The sequence below is a fragment of the Kryptolebias marmoratus genome, linkage group LG4 (assembly GCF_001649575.2).
Source record: "Kryptolebias marmoratus isolate JLee-2015 linkage group LG4, ASM164957v2, whole genome shotgun sequence".
Classification (NCBI taxonomy): Eukaryota; Metazoa; Chordata; class Actinopteri; order Cyprinodontiformes; family Rivulidae; genus Kryptolebias; species Kryptolebias marmoratus.
The window spans coordinates 16,049,266-16,068,038 of NC_051433.1; the positions used below are offsets into that span (position 1 = coordinate 16,049,266).

An 18,773-nucleotide genomic window follows, 5' to 3' on the forward strand; every position below is an offset into this window, starting at 1 on the left:
GTATTTCTCAGGGCAGGTGGGATCCGCACCATTTATACACCTGCAGAGGTAGCAACGGGTCGAATGGGTGGAGTCTGCCTAAACAAAACGGTGCGGATCCAGCTTTACAATGATATGCCCACCTCCACCACATGACTGACACAAACATCCATATGTTGGTTTCATGTCAGGATGAAAATGTTGCCTTTAATTAATGAATAAATTATTAAATTAAAATTAAATACAACACATTTTTATTGGGTATTTTTTCATTTCTCTTTTCCACATCTGTGTTGTCATCTGTTAATAACACACACAAAAAAAATTATTTTCCTCCCACCAATAAACGTTTATCACTCTGTTCAAGAGATAAGCGAAGGAGCTAACCCACCATTTTTAACACAAACATTTAGGTGTTTTAACATAAAAAGATACATTTTACACCAAAAAATATGCAGGAAAAAAGGAAAAGTCTGTAAAACCATTTGACTTGTTTTGAACAAACTTGCATCTCCTCTTCAGGGTGGGTGCTTCGATCTGTGGGTAAGCTCCTTTTGAGTCAGCCAGGCGGTGACCCGGGTAGAAGTGATGACGGGCGGGGAAGGAAAGGAGCGTCTTCTTAAATGGAGAGCAAAGCGTTTACTGATGGGAGGAGGCGTAAAAAAAATAATCACCTGTTAAACACGTAACCTGTAATTTATCATACATAAGTACAAATATTGTTTTTATTTGCATAAGAATTAGTCCTTAAAGGCACCATCTAGGAATCCAGGTAACTGAAATAGCATCTAATCTTCCTTTAAATTTATGTTTGCTAACTGGTTTGTCTACAGAAATAATTCTTTGTCGTATAATTTTGTCTTTGAAAGTGACCTTTTTTCTCTGCTGGCTGCCATCACATGGAGAAATCCCTTTGTATAATGTTTGTCTTCATTGTGATAGGCATTCCTCCTTTTAAGTATACAGCTTTAATTCCTGACGACATTATTCTAGAGCAATAAAAATCGAGTTTTCGAATAAATTGTCCCTCTCGTAAACAAAACTAGCTCGTTGCCAGGCGATAAATCAACATTTTTCAACAGACTATGTGTCATTTTAAAGCTTTTGAGATGGAGAATTTGAAACTAGTAACTTAATGTTGAAAAAATTGCTTATTCTGACTCATTGTGCCATATATTCAACTAATTCATTGACTTTATTTATCACTTTTGGATCTTGGCATCAAAAAAAGCCGGTTCAGGGTTGCCAGGTAGGAAATGAGGAAATAGCGTACTGTCGCTTTAAAATGATTACATTTCCACCCAAATGATGGCGGTGGTAATTATCGTGTATCTGGCAACACTTGAGCCGGTTCAGCCGCCGGGTGTGAGCGGGGCGTTCCGCCCCATAGGCCGCCTGCGACGGGGAGTGTAGGCCACGCCCACCCCGGCTGGCCGCTTTTTCAGCCGGGCATCAAATAGTGCGCAGCCTCCTCGAACGCAGCTCGTGCCCCGGGGTTGCGTAGTTGTTGTCACGCTCAGCTCCTCTCCATAAAGACGTGGGTCGCTTCGGCTCCGCATCGGCTGCTGGGTCCGAGCAGAAAACTGACCGAATCCACAGACGTAAGTTAGTATCCTGGAGGGGGGCGAAGAACCGGGAGCAGATGTTTATTTTGTTGTTGTTTTCCTGTTTGTGAGCGGATGAGAGGCTGAATGAAAGCGGCTAACTTAAATGTTAGCTTTAGCCATGTGAGTGATGACAGATGGATGATGTTAGCTAGCTCACATCTGTTCTTTAAACTCCTTAAATACCAACATGGAGTTTGGGGGAAAGTAAAAACTGACTGATTTAAAAGCAACTATATTGTTTCTGACTTCAGTGGTTATATTTCGTGTAAATTGTTTAAATGAAGACTAAATGGGGCTCATTTTACCCCAACCTTCAGCTAATGTCACACATCCAGTCTATTTAAATATGAACAGAAATGTGAACATTAAGAGTTAGTTGTTTTTTTTTTTCTTATGCAACCTTATTTATTTTACCATCGCTCCATTATTTAATTGTATGTACCGTTTTAGGACCATAATATAGAACAGAAACATTAAATCAGTGTTTTTGTTCAAGTGTTATTGAGCTGAATATTTCTTAGAGGACACACAGGATCAAGAAGTCGTTTTTAAATAAATAACTTTGGGGGGAAAAAGGAAGAAAGATGTTTAAGGGGGAATGGATTGATGTCTCCCTTATTTTCTATTTAATAAATAAGACAAATACTTTTGTCACTGAATTTCTAAGCATATTCAGATGGAACATTGTGCAGGATTTGCAGATATGTTAATAAATAAATAAATTAATGTGTCTCAGATGTTTTCTAATCTGAGCAATTATTATCAAATAAATCTCCAAGATTCCTTTATAAAGGTTAAGCAGACCTGGACCTTCAGTTTTTCTGTCCGCCTCTGACTCACAAAGCCTTTTTTTTTTTTTTTTTTTCCTCCTTCCTGAAATATTTCTTCATCTGTGGTTGAATCAGCGGCGCAGGGCTGCTTGACCTTCTGAAATCGCAGCGTGAGCTGGAGACAAATGTGTCACCATATCAAAGTTACGCCCCGATTTCACTCCCAGATTTCACAGCACAGCAATACTCAGACTAATAGTTTTATTCCAGTTAAGACCAATACTGTGACTACGGTGTTAATACGAGCTGTAACGTGGATATTAAATTCAGATTTCTGTCTAAATGCTAAGGTTCTGTCTGATGAACTATTCCAGTCTTGATTTTGTCCACATCCCTCAATGAACAGAGCCTTATTATTTACCTTTATTTAACCAGGCAAGTCCCATTGAGACAACAGATCTGGGCCTGAAGGCAGCCTAACATGCAGGTTGTTAGCCTTACTTGAGTTTTACCCTCATCCCAAAATGTCTCCTTTCAAAATCTTCTGCACTGAAAACCTGAAAATAACACCAGTAGTAAAGCAACAGACCGGGCTGTTTGAATGTAAAAAATGCAATAAAGATGTAGGTGTGTGTTTTTATAGCGTGACTAAGATCAGAATGCGTGACCTTAAAAGACCCTCTACGTGGCAGCGCCTCCTTCGGATTGAGGTCCTGACAGGGTTGAATATCACAACGTTTCTCTGTGAACGGGTCCGGCTTTAACACGGTCAGATGTGGTCTCCTTATTAGAGCGAGAACGCACAGGTTGCTTCAGAAGAACTCAGTGTTTAGCTGATTGGTTGTTATCCAGTGCGATCTAAAGCCACCGATCTTGGCGTTACCGAGTGGAAAGTGTTTGGGTGGGGCGGATTAACTGGATCAGTGGTTGCCCTGTGATGAGCAAAGACTGAAACGACAAAACGCAATTTTGTTTATGAAGCACTTTGAAAAGTCAACAAATAAAAACACGAGAGGCAAAACGCATAAAATTCCAAAAATGGGAATAAAAACTGTAAAATCAAATAAAACACAATCAAAGCAATAAAATGGTTAAAACCATAAACCAATAAAAACAATACAAAGTTCTCCTTGCCATCAGCCTTTTTTGTGTTTGAGTGTCAGCTCCTCTTCCTTCTGCTTAGTTTGATGTCGATCTTTTGCTTTATTTCGAAACATTAGACCACAAAAAAGCAGAAAACGTCCCTCCCTAATTCATTGAAATGTTGCAAAGTTTCCGATTGTTTCTTTCAGTCAACATGCTGACGCAGAGATCTAACTTTGATGTCTAAAATGTTTCTTTTAACTTCAATTTCACTTCATTATCACCCACCAAGGCGAGAGTCGATGATGTTTTTGTCTCTGTGTGTTTGTGTGTCTGCAGAGAGCGGATTTTAATCAAACTATCAGAAAGCAATGACTGGGTTGATACCTAAAACTGATTAACTTTCAGAGTTAATCCAACTCAAGATGGCTGCCACGCGGCTTATCAAACTTAGCCAACATGAAGGTGGCGATAACTCGGATACTGAGCTAAAATGTGGCGTGTTAGTAGCTGAGAGTCATCCTCAGTGTTTTAGTAAAACTCTCAGAAACGAATCATTGGCTGCACGTCAAAACTCATTAGCATTTAGAATCAACTCAAGGCAAGATGGTTGCCGCAGCCGATCGACCTTAGCCAACACAAAAGTGGCTTTAACTCCGTCAGCTTTACAGATATTGAGCTAAAATTTGGTGTCATAATACTGTCATTTAACTGTCATCCTCGACACATTCACCAGGCGCTAAGAGGATATGTCACAGTATCTCATGAGAACAATCATAAAGTCATTTACAAGGTTTGCCTAACATCTTATCGTAACTCTTTGTCTTTTTCTCGACATAAGACGATATGAGAAGCCTTGAAGTTGTTTTGTCTCTGGAGGAAGAGATGTTGCATGTCAGCTGAAGCTCTGTGGTCAAATAAGGACAGAATAAAAGTGGTTCAGCTGCAGACAAACCCGCTGCTGGGAGATAATCCAGGCTAATCTAAATTGCATCTGCAGACGGTGATAAGACGGTTGTAATTTTCTGATAAAGCGGAGCTATTTTCTAACCTGTCACTTTATGACGGACCAGAAAAGTTTTATTAGCTAGGTCTGCGCTTCCAGCTTTTTGCCTCCTTTTTATTGTGCTTCAGTTAAAAGAAAACTACATCTCTCCTTCCATCTGAAGTCGTTTCAGGTGAGGAATATCACCTCCGTCTGTGGTCGACCGTGGAGGTCAAACTCAGTTTGACATTCTCCACTGAATGGTTTCATGTTTAATTTAGGATCTTTATAATGTTCGTGTTTTACTGTAAATCTCACACATTAACCGAAGCCGCGGGGCTCCTCGTTTTGTTTTGTTTTTTCTCTTCACTCCCCCTCAGCTGATTGGCTGCTTGACAGATTAAAGCTGCTGCTGATTGGTCGGTTGAGTAGGAGGTAAAGAGTTTAAAGGGTCAGTTTGGGAGTTAATAAAAACACGTTCTTTTGTAAAGGTAGAGAACAGTTCTGGAGCAAAATGTCCACATGTGTGAAATCAGACGGTGTATTTGATGCCGACTATCTGCCTTTCAGATAATAATATTTATTATTATTTCCTGGTGTGTCTTTAAAATACAAATGTTATTTTAGTAAGTTTAAATTTAATAGGAAGAAGATAGTTGTTGATATTGATGGTAAGTGATGAAAAGCTTGTTAATCCAAACAAACACTTTTTTTTTTTTTCATTTTAAGACTGATTAGCTATTACAATAGTCTGATTTTGTTCATCCCTAACCCTGTGTACCCTCTGGATGGTGATGTATTGCTCCTAAAACAGATTATTATAAAATAAAATCTGGATTAGATTATTGTATAGTGTTCAACATAAGTTTCAGCTCATTTGTGTATATTTAATACTTTAATATTTTAAATATAAAGATGTTTTTGTGCCTTTTTTCTTTATTTTAATCATTAAACACCTTTTACCTGTTATCATTCTCTTACATATTGGGGAAAAAAGTGTTTTTTAGCTGCAGCTGAACTTATTAAAGGAAAATAACAACGTTTCTCGGATTGATCCTCAGACCAGAACGATGCGTCATTCTGATGCCTGATTTTGTGCAGGAGTGTGGGACACCCGCTGCTCCACTTAAATCTCTGGTCCCTCGACGTAACGAGTCCCGTTTTAACTCGTGGTTAACAGCCTGAACGCGTGTGGGCGTTGTGTTTTGAGTTCTGTTTAAAATCGTTTCCATATTTTGAACATAATGCAGCATTGTGCATCAGCTTGTCAGCTTCCTACGTGGTCATCAGCAAATCTATTCATTCATCTATTGGTTTTTCTTTCAGCATCACAGCTTCCCAGAACATCAATGCGATGCTGCTTCTCAGACGCTGCCACGGTCTGACGCGATGTGGACCAGTCAGCACCCACAGGTGAGAACCCAGACCCAGATGGAGGAGGTTTTACTTCACATGAACACAGCTCGGTCTGACCCGGGGTGTCTGAAACTTTTTTATTTTTATTTTACTTTTTACTTTACTTTAGAAACATTAGACATGCAATAACATGCGATGCACACTGAGCTCGGTTTTATGTGTTTTAAAGATTAACTTCTCTTCTCTCAGACACAAGGTGACGCCCGCCGTGGCTTCGTGCACAGCCCGTCTCTGCAGCAGCAGCGGCGCCGAGGACCAGAGGTTGTCCCAGCGCACAAACTGGAAACACGTCCTGGCCGGGCTGCTGGCTGGTACAGGGGCAGTACTGGCTTATGGCCTGCACCAGCACAAGGTTCGGAAGGGAGTAAATATTTCAAACCAGGCTTTATTCTTTTTATTATTATTATTATTTTATTGTTCCAAGGCTAAATTATACCAATTATTTTTAAGTGCTTTACAGCTTACAAACTAATTTAAAATCACACCCCTCGTGGTTGGAGGACATTAACTTCTCCCAAGCAGAAAATTCAGAGAATTACATGAAGCCTTAACTGCTCAGGAGTACGAGCTCGCTGCTTGTTAATTAAAAGCCATCTGGCAGAAATAAAGCTGCTGGTTCCACAGCTGTGTGGGATGTTAGTACGAGCGGGTGAAAATGGCTTTAAAAGCAGGTGGTGTGTTTAAATACAGACATAAATCTCCATTGTAAGCAGCGTGTTGGTCTGTGTACTCAAGATAGTAAAGTTTAAAGTCCCTGTTCACATCCTTTTATTATCATTTTTCCAAAGCTGATGTTTTCTCTGGTCTCGTTCAGGCTGAGCAAGCGGATGTTGGGGTGTCGACGTTGGAGAAGAGCTCCCCTCTGCCCATCTTCAGCCAGGACGAAGTCACAAAGCACAGCTCCCTGGAACATGGCGTCTGGGTCACTTACAAAGGCAGCGTCTATGACATCACCGAGTTCGTGGCGATGCACCCCGGCGGGAATAAAATCCTGCTGGCAGCAGGTGGAGCTCTTGAACCTTTCTGGGCTCTGTACGCCGTACACAACCAGGAACACGTGCTGGAGATCCTCTCACAGTACAAGGTCAGACTCCTGTTTTTACACTTATAAAATGACATTATAGCCTTTCCTCCTAAATCAGGAAGTTGAATCTTTTTTTCTGAAAAGCTCTGAGGACACACAGCTAATGAGCAGCTTTTAAACATAAACAAACATCTGAGTTTTACTATAGATCTTAAATGTCAACCATCAGTGGCTTCAATATGACATTTAACAAGAATAGAACCATATATTTTAGTGTATGTGCTTCTTGCTTTGCATATTTTAAAGCTTTACGGAAAAAATAAACTTGCCCCGAAAATCTGCGCACTTCTTCAGAAAACTGGAAGTGAACATTAAATTGACTGGTTGCAAAAAAAGCAAAATAAGGAGGTTAAACATCTGTAGGCAGGCTGTTTAATCATCAGATCTCTTGTGTTTATTGTCCAGAAAATGCTTTAGTGAGTAAAACTAAAATAAAACCCAAGTTCAGTTAAATCATTAAGCTTTTTAACGGGTTTGTGTTACGTAAACAAAGTACAATTTGCCACAGCGTCCTGTGTGTCTGGTTGGCTTTTGAATATTTGTCGTTTCAGCTGAACAGTGGCGAATATCAGAGAAATTTCTCCTTAAAGGAGCTTCTCACTTGATGCCGTCTGCCTCGTCTTGGTCTCCACAGACTGAAAAGAAAAGGTCTGCTGGAATCTGTATACTGAGGACCATCTGTAGGATTCCTACTGGCACACTCTCAAAACACCAGTAGAAGGGGAAAAAAAAAAAAAGAATTTCCAATTTTTGCCTTTTCTGATTTTTTTCATTTATACAAATATATATAATATATATATATATATATAACTTAAAATATTTGTTCTGCTTCTGGTTTAATATTGAAATTTGATTTTGTGTTCATGATTAAGTTTTTACAAAGATGCAACAAAGATACTGAAACTTCTCTCTTCCTTTGAACAAATAAAACTCAGTTGAACTGAAGGAAAAACGGTCTCATTTATAAACCAGATTATGAATTGTTTATTTGTTTGTTTTTGCAGGACATTAAAGTGCACCATATTACAGGATGATGATGTTTTTTCAACAAGACGCCAATTTAAAATAAATTCCTGCCGTGTCTAATGAAGCCTCTGTGTTTGTGGTTAATCTAAGGTTGGTGAGCTGACTGAAGACGACCTGAAGAAGCAGCGAGCTGCTGAACCGACGGACCCATTCTCCTCTGACCCCGAGCGTCACCCCGTCCTGCGCATCAACACCCGCAAGCCCTTCAACGGCGAGCCGCCCCCTGAGATCCTCTCAGACAGCTACATCACTCCCGCTGCCTTCTTCTTCAAAAGGAACCACCTGCCGGTTCCGCAGGTGGACCCGGCTTCCTACCGGCTTCAGGTGGAGGGGCTGCCTGGAGGCGGTCTGACGTTGTCTTTGGAGGACCTGAAGACCAAGTTCCCCAAACACACCGTCACTGCGACGCTGCAGTGTGCAGGTAACCGCCGCAGTGACATGAACAAGGTGAAGGCGGTGAAAGGTCTGAACTGGGGCATAACTGCCATCGGTAATGCCAGATGGAGTGGTGCCAGGCTCAGAGACGTGCTTCTGGCTGCTGGTTTTGGCCCAGATGTGGCCCGGTGGGCTCGCCACGTCCATTTTGAGGGACTGGATAAAGACGTGACAGGGACTCCCTACGGTTCTTCAATTCCTCTGAGCAAGGCCGTCAGCGAGGAAGGGGACGTGCTTTTGGCGTACGAAATGAACGGCGAGGAAATCCCCCGCGACCACGGCTTCCCGGTGCGGGTGGTGGTACCGGGCGTGGTGGGCGCGCGCAACGTGAAGTGGCTGGGGAGGGTGGTGGTCAGCGCGGAGGAGAGCGGCAGCCACTGGCAGCAGCACGACTACAAAGGTTTCTCACCTGGGACGGACTGGGACCACGTGGACTTTAAATCCGCTCCGGCCATCCAGGAGCTGCCCATCCAGTCGGCCATCACTGTCCCGGCGGACGGCGCCGTGATCGACCGCAGCGACGAAACGCTAACCGTGACAGGCTACGCGTGGAGCGGCGGGGGCAGGGAGGTGGTGCGCGTGGACGTGTCCCTGGACGGAGGGGAGACGTGGCAGGTGGCCCAGCTGAGGAGCGGCGAGAAGGGACAAGCCCCAGAGGCCCCGCCTCCGCCGGGTCGAGCCTGGGCCTGGAAGCTGTGGGAGATCACCGCTCCTCTTCCTCCTGAGGCTCAGGAGCTGGAAATCGTTTGCAAAGCAGTGGACAGCAGCTACAACGTGCAGCCGGACACAGTTCCCCCCATCTGGAACCTGAGAGGTTTGCTGAGTAACGCCTGGCACAGAGTGACGGTCCGGGTCAGAGACGACTAGAACCGGGTTCAGGTTTAGTCTGTGTTTAAAACTGAGCCGGCATGGAAGGAACTGTGTCTTAAAGCTGCCTCAGAGGGGAAAGGAAACAGGAAACGATCAGCTGTGTATTTGTGATCCTGTTTCCTGTGAGATCTGATGAAAGCTGAAGGTTTGGAATCTGAACCAAACGATGGGTGATTGTTTCTGCGACGCACACTCAGTTCAAAGTGAAGATGTGGTTCTGGTAATGCTCCATCTTTGCAATTTATAGAAAAGAAAACCTTTTATTTTTGTATTTTTTAACAGATTAAGGTAGCTTCTATTCTTTACATACAGAATCACTGTTAAGATTAATTTTATAAATTAACTTTGACATTAATATACATTGTGTTTATTCGCATGTTAGGAATCACCACTTTAAAACAGGGTTTTTATTGAAGGAGTTCAGTCAGAAAAGCTAAACACTGGGACTAAACTGGAATAAACAAAAAGAAAAATCATTAAAAATACTTCATCTCAAGTTTTGTATTTTCTGATCAGTAGATTCTGCAAGGTACAAGAAATTTAACTCTTTTTTTTATTTATAAGTAACTTAAAGAAACTTTTCTGTCTGTAACTGAGTATTTTTAGTCGTCACTTCAAGACAAAAAAAGCATGAAACTTAAATGTCTCGTTCAGCTGTGCTAATGAACATATCAGACACATTTCTTATAGTTTAGACGTTTTACTCTAAGCTCTAAGTAGAGTAGACGTAAAAAAAAATAACCGATTTAGAGAGAAAGCGGATAAAAAGTTTGGATCACAAATAGAAACAAATGGTAAATGATGCACAAGGCCAAAGAAATTAACAGTAAAATGTTTGAATATGAATTGTTTTGACTTAGTTTGAACTTTTCTAGCAGAAAGCTTCTTTCAAGGAACTGGAAATACACATTTAGAGCCGTGTGTTCCTTAACCTGCTGACTTTTCCTTTGAGTGCACAGTGATTACGTTATGCATTTTGAATTTCAGGTTACTGTAAACGGCGAGGGTGTCTAATTTTACACCGACTTCTTTCTGCTGATTCTTTTGCTGCTTGGTGTGAAACTTCAGAGGTGCAGCGCAGCAGAGGAAAGACAGGAAAAACGACGCTTTTCAGCTTTCAGCAGAGGCAGATGTAATCTTATCGCTCTCCTTCAACGCTGATCTAAGTTTTTAAAACTTGATGCTAGGTTAAAACATATATTGTTGGAAGGGATTTATCAAGCCCTTGAAGGCTTTTAATCATTTTCTGAATAACTGGATAAGTGATAAATGGGATACAAACAACTCAAACAGCCTTCTAAAATATGAGAAAGTGTTTTTATTTTTTTTTACAGTGGCATGTAAATTGAAAACTAAGATGCTACACGTGTATGTGTCGTATTTTCTTACTGAATGAGCAGAAGACTCATGTTGTGTTGTCTGTTTGATGAATACTTCTGAAGCCTGGAGAGGATTCAGTCCAGACGTTTGTTTGTTTGTTTTCCTGCAAGTTGTTCTGTGTGAGTGGAAAAAGGATTTGAGTCGCACAATAAATTTTGGCATCTTTCAGGAAGTTCCGTTGTGCGTCTGTGTCTGACTCATGAGCAGCTGGATGATCAGAACTGTTCTGCAGATAACCCGGTACATGTGGACATGTCCTCTGATGTGAGAGATGGTGAGTAAGTTGGCAGCAACTTAAAATCCATCAAACATAAACGCTATAAGAAGCGAATCGCCCTCCCACGTCTTACTGCTTCCTGTGTTTTTTTTGTCCTGCTGGTTTACCTCTCAGTGAACGGTCATAACGATGACAAACACAGGAAGTGTACAGCTGATAACTTTCTGCTTACAAATGTGTCACAGCAGCGGAGAGCTCAAACGTGCGCGTTTGTACGTTTACCATCAAGGTGAAAACAAATGGCGTTAAAGGCCTAGCGTTCCTTAAAGGGACACGTCACCCCGCTGCCTTTAGTGACAGAATTTCAGACTGAGGTCATCTCGTGTTGAGAAATGATAACCTCATGCTCATTCTCATGTGATGTTGCGAGATGTCCCGCTCAGAATGACACTCAGCTACTACCGCGTCAAATTCTAGCTCAATGTTGGTTAAATTGACTGAGGGACGGCCATTTTTACAGTTGTCGGTTAACGGTGGCGTCCATCTTGAATTCTCCAAAAGTTAGTCAGTTTGTAGACGTTGATCCAATGATTACTTTCTGCCAGTTCATTAAAATTTGTCCGATGGTTCATGGGATATTTTGCTAACACTCTCTCCACCTCCACCTTTCTTCAGCAGGTGATTATCATCCTGGCCTATCAGTGATGCCAAAAACATGATGCCATTTCCAGAAAGTGGGAATAAAATTGAGCTGAAATTGCCAAATCCAACCCTCCTTTTACAGAAATAGTAACAAATAAAAAAACAACTCACTTCATTCCTGTAAATGTTATTCTGGAGAACATTTTAGAAAAGGACTAAAAGCCTGTTTTACAGCCAAAACCTGGATCCAGTTTTGAATTCGGAAGTTCAGACTTCTGAATGCAAGACGACATCGAGGGCCGGACGGGGATGACTCCAAGGGCCGGTTCTGGTCCTCGGACCACATTTTGCTCACTTGTGCACTAAATGCTCACATACGGATCTTGAAAGAGAGAAAGAAAATGCACCAACATGAAGTAACACGTCCTTAAACACCCAAATTAAAACATCTCTTTACATGTAATTAAAACCGATCGAAACACTCATGGGGGAAAAACAAAACCTCTAAAACTTTATGCAGTTTGTCACCTGCTTTTCTTCATCAGCTCCGACATCAGAGGAAGAAGAGAAGTAATATAAAGTTTACTGGATGATGGCAGGTTAGTTAACTCCCACACATGCTTTAAATCAGACTGGTCTTCTGGAGTTATAATCGTGCTTAAATCAGCTTTACTAAAAGTTAATTAATAAAACACGCTACATTTGTATATGACTGGTCACATTTCGTGCTGGAGCTTCCTGAGGAGAACATAAATTTATGTGTTTTTTTTTACCAGGCGAAGCTTTTACAGATGTTCTCCCATCTGTGTCTGGTATTTCAGATGTTATTCATTTAATTTCAAAAGGGAGACACCCACACACTATTCTTGTGAAACAATAAAAGTTGCTGATAGTTGAAACTCTTTGGCTCGGTGGAAAACCGAAATGTTTTTTCTGCGGAGGACGGGAACGTGGAGACAAACGAGCCTCCTCCTTTTAATCTGTGATTAAATCCAGTCTGAACGCCAGGGAACAAACAAACAGGCCTGTGATCGTAGTGCGGAAAGCGTGCCCTCGCCTCTGTGACTTCTACTGAACTGGAGCCTTTTCTTTTACCGGTGGCTGGACTCTGAAGGGGTCCTCCCCCTGAACAGCTGTACAGTTTAACAGCTGAGGTCAGCCGGCTGCTCTCATTCCTCAGAGGTGGATCATTGCGGCTGACTCATCCTCGGCTGAGTTTAAAAACCCCCGGAGCCGCCAGGACACAAAGAGTCTACTGTGAGTCTCTGCTGAACGCTCCTCTGGCTTTGAAAGCACCAGAGCTTTGGAGAGCAGGGACAGGGGAATCTCACCGATGAAACCTTGATGATGGACGTCGCCGAGCTGCTGCTGCTGCTGCTGCTCAGCCTTCACGGAGCGGTGTGTGCAGTGGTCCAATGGGCAGAGCTAAATGAAGCACAGGTAAGATCAAAGCAAAACACCTTTATCTTTAACCCTTTCATCTCAAATGTTCAGGTAGGTGTATAAATCATTTTTATATGATGTAAAATAAGATGGTGTGCGCAGGCGTATTTGAGGAAGTACGGCTACCTGGATGTTCCAGCTGATCCAGAAGACCATGAAAACCTGGAGGAGGTCATTGAAGCTCTTAGGTAACATTATGTCTGGCGTTCCTTAAGAAAACACACTTCATGTTGCTCCAACTGTTAGATCAGAATATGCTTTAAAAAAAAAAACCTTCCTACAAAGAATCGGGTTACTTTTGTTTCATCCTTGCTCTCCAGATGTTTGATTTGCCTCTGATCTCGGCAGAGTCTTCCAGAGGGTGAATGATCTGCCACCTACTGGAGAGCTGGATAACGACACCCTGGAGGTGATGAGGCAGCCTCGCTGTGGTTTGGAAGATCCCTTTAATAAGAAATTCCTCAAGTACAGAGTGATGGGTGAGTCGCCGGTTCAGACGCCAGAGGATTTAAAATTTATTTAATCGTAAACAAATCCCCACAGAAATCAAACTTTCAGTTTCAATTCTGCTGGTATGCAGGGTGTTAGTACAATTTAGAACTTTTGCTTTTGTTTTGTAAAAGATTGGAAATAAGTATATTTGTTTTGCATGAAGGTGAGAAAAAAACCATTTATAGTAACAGTCATAGAAGTTGTCATAAATTAGTTCAACTCTGAATCTGCTGGACACGATTACAGACCAAGATTAAGACATGAAATTAAGACCATGAGGGAAAAAACAAACAAACATGGGTTACAGAGATTTAGAGATCTGTAAAATGCTGTCTCATTATTGTCATGTTGATGAACGGACCTAAACACAGGGAAGACAAGAGGCAGGTTTGGGAGAAAAACTTTGAACTGGCAGGAGTGAAAAACAAGAACAGGAGTAACCAGGAACCAACAGGCGGATCTGACCAAGAACTGGGAAAAAGCAGGAAGCATAGGTGCTTTTGGACCGCAGGACAAACTTTATAACCACTTGAGGTAGTTTGTGTCATTTTTGTTCGGGCGCTGCCTGTACTCTGGCTTTTCACAGTCCTTAAACTCTTATTCCTGCTGCAGGGTGGACGTTTTCTTGGCTCAAAAGGGAGACGTGATTAGTCAGTGCATACATGGGTTGACCGCCCCATAGCCGCACCCCTGCTTCCAGCACCAGCATTAATAAAACTGCATTTACATTACTAAAGTGGGAGCTACCTAACTGCCTTGGCGTACAGAAACCGATTTGCCGTATGAGCTTCTGTCGCTCATTCAAACTCCGCTTTAAAAATGAAAACAAACATCCTCAGCTCATAGCTCCAATCTGACGTGCACAAGTGACGTGGCCTCATGCACCGTCGTCCATGCATTTCACAGTCACAGAGTTCCTCTGGCAGTGTGAAAGCAAATACGTAGGTCCTTTTAACTGCTTCATAGTAGGACTAAGAGTCCCTTTTACGCTGAGAGAATCCTTTAAACTAGTTAAAAAGCGCCTTCCTGGAGAGGTTGATTACTGAGTGCAGACAGGTGTGCTGATTACTAATGAGAGACAGGTGAGTGTGGAGCCGGAGGCAGGGACGACTGAAGACATTTTTAAATACAACGAAACCTAAAAAACCAAACAGGGATCAAGTCCAAATACAACAACTGAAACAAAGACCCCCCTAAACCGTGATACTTATAAGATTTACAACATAAACCTTTTCTTATTTGTAATGAGGACTTAAAATGGAGGTTTTTTGTTTTTCTCTCAGGTCGTTGGAGAAAAAAGAGTCTTACCTATCGCATCCACAACTACACGCCCGACATGTTGAAGTCGAAGGTCAAGTCGGCCATCCGTTCTGCCTTCCAGTACTGGAGCGACGTGGCAGATCTGACCTTCAGAGAGGTCGACTACAGCAGAGCAGACATCCGAATCTTGTTTCATAGGAAGGACGGCTACTGCTCCGTCCCGTTTGACGGCCGAGGTTTGTCTTCCTTCTGAATGCGTTCATCGTTTCCCCCCACAGCCTCCAATCACGCGGTCGTCCCTCTGCTGTGTGTGCTCCCTGCAGGCCTTGTCCTGGCTCACGCCGAACCGCCGCAGTCCGGCGTCGTCCACTTCGACGAGGACGAGTTCTGGACAGAGGGACAATATTACGGCACTAACCTGCGCATCGTGGCGGCCCATGAAATCGGCCACGCTCTCGGCCTGGGTCACTCCCAGTTCAAGAGTGCTCTGATGGCGCCGATTTACGGAGGGTACCGTGCCAACTTCAGGCTGCACTCCGATGATGTGAAAGGCATCCAGGCGCTGTACGGTGAGTGACTTCAGGGCCCAACAAGAAGGCTCTCCGTTAACGTTGGACCGGCACACATTACTCATCTCACTCTCATCTCTGAAGCCCCTAATTGAACTTTCTGTCCAAGCTTTTGTTAAAGTGATAGTTCAGATGAACAATTACTGTCTTACCTGTTGTAGATAGCTCTTTGAACAAACTCGTTGTGAAGAAATAGTTTAATTCTGACAAAACTAATGAGCTAAGAGCTAGATTGAGCCGTGAATGCTGTTTTATAAAGTTTTACACGAGTCAGTTTTGTGTAGAATTTAGTAGAATTTCACAATATTTGTGCCAAAATATCTGCCATGGGTTTATAAAACAGCCACAAAGTTATCTACAAAAGAGAAGATATTTTTCATAACTTCTCCACAGAACGCCATTTCAAAAGATCTGACCTTTTTCTTTAAAATTCCCCCGTTACAAAGCAACAAAGAAAGAACACCAAAAAGCAGAGACTCGTGTTTAAAAAGACCAGAGGTTTTTGTAGGAGAATATTACAGCAAATCCAACTGCAGCAGAGTCAGAGCAAACTTAAATTAGATCCTCTCAACCTTAAATACATGAGGATTTGAATGCAAGGTTGTCTTTTTTTTTCCCCCTCAGGACTTTTTTCAGAAACAGATTTTTGGAGGGTTTCTGTTGAAAGTTTACGTGGTCTCTTCCAAGCAGTGAGTCACACTGAGACTGGCTCAAATACCACGACGAGGGGCCTGAGGAGGGAGGTCTGCGGTGAAATCCTTTTCACTTAAATACCCCCCAACACAGATATATTGTGCAAAAGTGTTATAACAAAGACAAGTTACAGCAAAAGAAAGGGGAAAAAAAAAGGTCTGAACTACAACAAAGTTTCCTTAGCGTCTTCTGTAGAGGGGAATTTCTGTAATTCTGCACACTTTTTACATTTTATTGAGAAATGGTCATTTATTTCCATAAGTTTCCATGCCTCAGGTTAAGTTTAATATTTAACTTTGTATGGAAGAAACACCATTCAAGGGACTGTTAATAAGTTGTAGGCATGTATTTACAGTCACAACAAGTATGAAAAAGTTAACCGGTTTGTATTGCTGTCCCCCTCCTAAGGGGTTTATTTGACCTAAAACTACTCCTAAAGTCAATGTATGTATCTGCAAGCACTAAAAATATTTTAAAAAAGATTTATAATTGTGCATATCTGGTTGCTTATAGGAAAAAATCAAATGGCAAAATAAGGAAAGTGTTTGTTAAAATTTGTCAATTTTTTGTTGTTGTTGTTTTAGGCAAACGCAGCACTTTAGCCAGCCCTGCGCCTCCAGAGAGCCAGTTCCCAACAGAAAGCAGCTCCGGAAGTGACAGGATTCCTGATCCCTGCACCGCCGCTCTGGATGCCATGATGTTAGGTGACGTACGCTGTTAGGTGCCAGAAAACGTGCCGGTGTTCCTGACATCAGCTCAAAGTTTGTGTCGTACGCGTCAGGCTTCGTGTCTTTTGCTTCAGTCAAAGCTTTATAATTTGAAGCATCATGACGCTGTGCTCGCTCAGGTCCGTGGGAGAAAACCTTCGCCTTCAGCGGTGAGTATTTCTGGACCATCACTGACCTCGGCCATAACACTCCAATAAAGACCAACAGACTGTGGAGGGAACTCCCTGGAAACCTGAACGCTGCTGTCCACTCTCCGAGAACCAACAAGACCTATTTCTTCAAAGGTGGAGGGATTTTTTTTTTTTTTTTTTAGTCATTTTTTGTTCTGTACAGCTGACTTTCTGCACGGTTTCTGTTCTGCACCTGTCAGCTTCTTAAGACTAAACTTCGTCTGGTCACAGGCAATAAAGTGTGGAGGTACACGAGGTTCATGCTCGACTACGGCTACCCCAAACAGGTGAAACGTGTCCCTCCTGATGTCGACGCAGCCTTCTACCTGCAGAAAAACAAGAAGCTAATCTTCATAAAGGTAAAGAAAGATGAGCGTAATTTAAACATTTAGAATTGCTTTCTTATCGCCCACCGTCGAAAGGTGAAAAGCTAGCAATGTTTTTGCCTGTGTGTGTGTGTCTGTTAGCAAAATATCTCATGAAACACTGGACGGATTTGAATGAAACTCTCCAAATGTAATCACTGGATGGAAATCTTCAACTGATTAACTTTTAGAGTCAACCCATTTCAAAATGGCACCCAGAGCTAATCAAATTTATCAAACACAAAAATGGCTGTAACTCAGCCAGTTTTACAGACATCGTTCTAAAATCTGGTGTGGTAGTAGCTGAGACTGATCTCATACACACACTCCAAGAGCTAACAGATCGCATAAGATCTTTGTTTAAAATTTTGCCATTACCCATTGGAGTCAACTCTGTCTGTTAGCAAAATATCTCATGATCTACTGGATAGATTTTAATGAAACTTTCGCTAACTAATTATTAGACATGCATCTACAACTGATTAACTTTTGGAGGCAATTCAATTTAAAATGGCCGCCACAATCAGCTGACCTTAAGAAACTTCAAAATGCCTATAATTCAGTCAGTTTTACAGCTTTTGACCTATAATTTGTTGTGGTAGTAGCTGAGAGTTATCCACAACACATACTTTGAGCATGACACATTGTGTGAGATATTTACTTAAAACTTTGGCGTTAACTGTTTGAGTCCACCCTGTTTGTCTGTTAGCAAAATATCTCATGAACCATTGGGTGGATTTTAATGAAACTTTCAGAAATTACTCACTGGATGTACATCTACAACTCATTAACATTTGAATCCAGTTCAATTTAAGATGGCCACCACAGCCAAGTGGCCCTAGAAAGCACAAGAATGGCTACAATTCAGTCATTTTTACACATAATGAGCTACAGCTTGACGTGGTAGTAGCTGAGAGTCATTCACAACACTTAACCTTGCCTCACTCCTTCTTTCCTTTCTGTGCGTGCAGGGAGCCGAGTACTGGCAGTTCGATGAGCTGAGCTACAACTTTTTATCTTTCTACCCCAAACCGCTCAGGATGCTCTTCAGCGGCGTGCCCCCCTCTCCCGACGCAGCCTTCACCTGGACCAATGGCAAGATCTTCGTCTTCAAGGGGGACGAGTACTGGCGTGTGAACGAGCTGCTGAGGGTGGACAGGGGGTACCCTCTGAGCAAGAAGGAGCGCTGGATGCGATGTTAGCGCTCAGCCATCAGGGGGCAGCAGTGATTGGGAGTTTATCACTGGCACTACTTCACTGGATCCAGTTCCTACCAAGCTACAGTTCAAAGCAGGCTGATTTTTCTTTAGCAGGTTATCCTTTTTTACTGTTTAGTTTTTAGGGTTGATGAATTATGCGAGCTTTAACACAATCCTGGAGAGAAATCAAGTTTGTCTTTTTTTCCATCATCGATGTATGTTTGTGTTGCCACACTCTCTCTGTTGTTGATAGGAGTGTCTGTGATCCTGTGACGAAGACTTTTTTTGTATTCTACTTTATAGCGAAAATGAAATTTTTTTTATACAAATAAAAACAAAGTTAATGGTAACTAAGTTGCC

The 18,773-nt window shown here is 42.1% G+C and overlaps 2 protein-coding genes and 1 long non-coding RNA gene across 4 annotated transcripts; 2 read left to right on the forward strand and 1 right to left on the reverse strand.

The window, feature by feature from the left end:
• The first annotated feature begins 1,426 nt into the window (after nucleotides 1–1,426).
• On the forward strand, nucleotides 1,427–10,468 carry suox (sulfite oxidase). Its single transcript, XM_017415942.3, has 5 exons — nucleotides 1,427–1,580; nucleotides 5,751–5,837; nucleotides 6,030–6,192; nucleotides 6,655–6,924; nucleotides 8,041–10,468. Exons 2-5 carry the CDS (start codon nucleotides 5,779–5,781, stop codon nucleotides 9,250–9,252), a joined length of 1,704 nt encoding a protein of 567 aa, XP_017271431.1. The 5' UTR covers nucleotides 1,427–1,580; nucleotides 5,751–5,778; the 3' UTR covers nucleotides 9,253–10,468.
• LOC112450499 lies at nucleotides 10,210–13,183 on the reverse strand. The gene is made up of 2 exons (XR_003039143.2): nucleotides 13,064–13,183; nucleotides 10,210–12,919 (listed from the first exon to the last, which is right to left on the reverse strand). It is a non-coding gene; the product is annotated as an uncharacterized LOC112450499 (long non-coding RNA).
• On the forward strand, nucleotides 12,795–18,763 carry mmp19 (matrix metallopeptidase 19). Of its 2 annotated transcripts, none has more exons than XM_037975105.1 (9): nucleotides 12,795–12,934; nucleotides 13,027–13,125; nucleotides 13,286–13,416; nucleotides 14,713–14,925; nucleotides 15,013–15,258; nucleotides 16,536–16,655; nucleotides 16,799–16,963; nucleotides 17,081–17,208; nucleotides 18,186–18,763. In XM_037975105.1, exons 1-9 carry the CDS (start codon nucleotides 12,924–12,926, stop codon nucleotides 18,414–18,416), a joined length of 1,344 nt encoding a protein of 447 aa, XP_037831033.1. In that variant the 5' UTR covers nucleotides 12,795–12,923; the 3' UTR covers nucleotides 18,417–18,763. The 2 variants fall into 2 exon arrangements, with proteins under 2 accessions (XP_037831033.1, XP_017271433.1); XM_017415944.3 differs by having other exon boundaries at nucleotides 12,798–12,934; nucleotides 13,040–13,125.
• Nucleotides 18,764–18,773: the final 10 nt, after the last annotated feature.

Excerpts from the sequence above, each read along its gene's own strand:
- mmp19 (XM_017415944.3), top strand. The coding sequence starts at position 12,839 with ATGATGGACGTCGCCGAGCTGCTGCTGCTGCTGCTGCTCAGCCTTCAC. Across the intron at positions 12,935-13,039 it reads CAGAGCTAAATGAAGCACAG|GCGTATTTGAGGAAGTACGG; the intron begins GTAAGATCAAAG and ends TGGTGTGCGCAG. Across the intron at positions 14,926-15,012 it reads CGTCCCGTTTGACGGCCGAG|GCCTTGTCCTGGCTCACGCC; the intron begins GTTTGTCTTCCT and ends TGCTCCCTGCAG.
- suox (XM_017415942.3), top strand. The coding sequence starts at position 5,779 with ATGCTGCTTCTCAGACGCTGCCACGGTCTGACGCGATGTGGACCAGTC. Across the intron at positions 5,838-6,029 it reads GGACCAGTCAGCACCCACAG|ACACAAGGTGACGCCCGCCG; the intron begins GTGAGAACCCAG and ends CTCTTCTCTCAG. Across the intron at positions 6,925-8,040 it reads AGATCCTCTCACAGTACAAG|GTTGGTGAGCTGACTGAAGA; the intron begins GTCAGACTCCTG and ends GGTTAATCTAAG.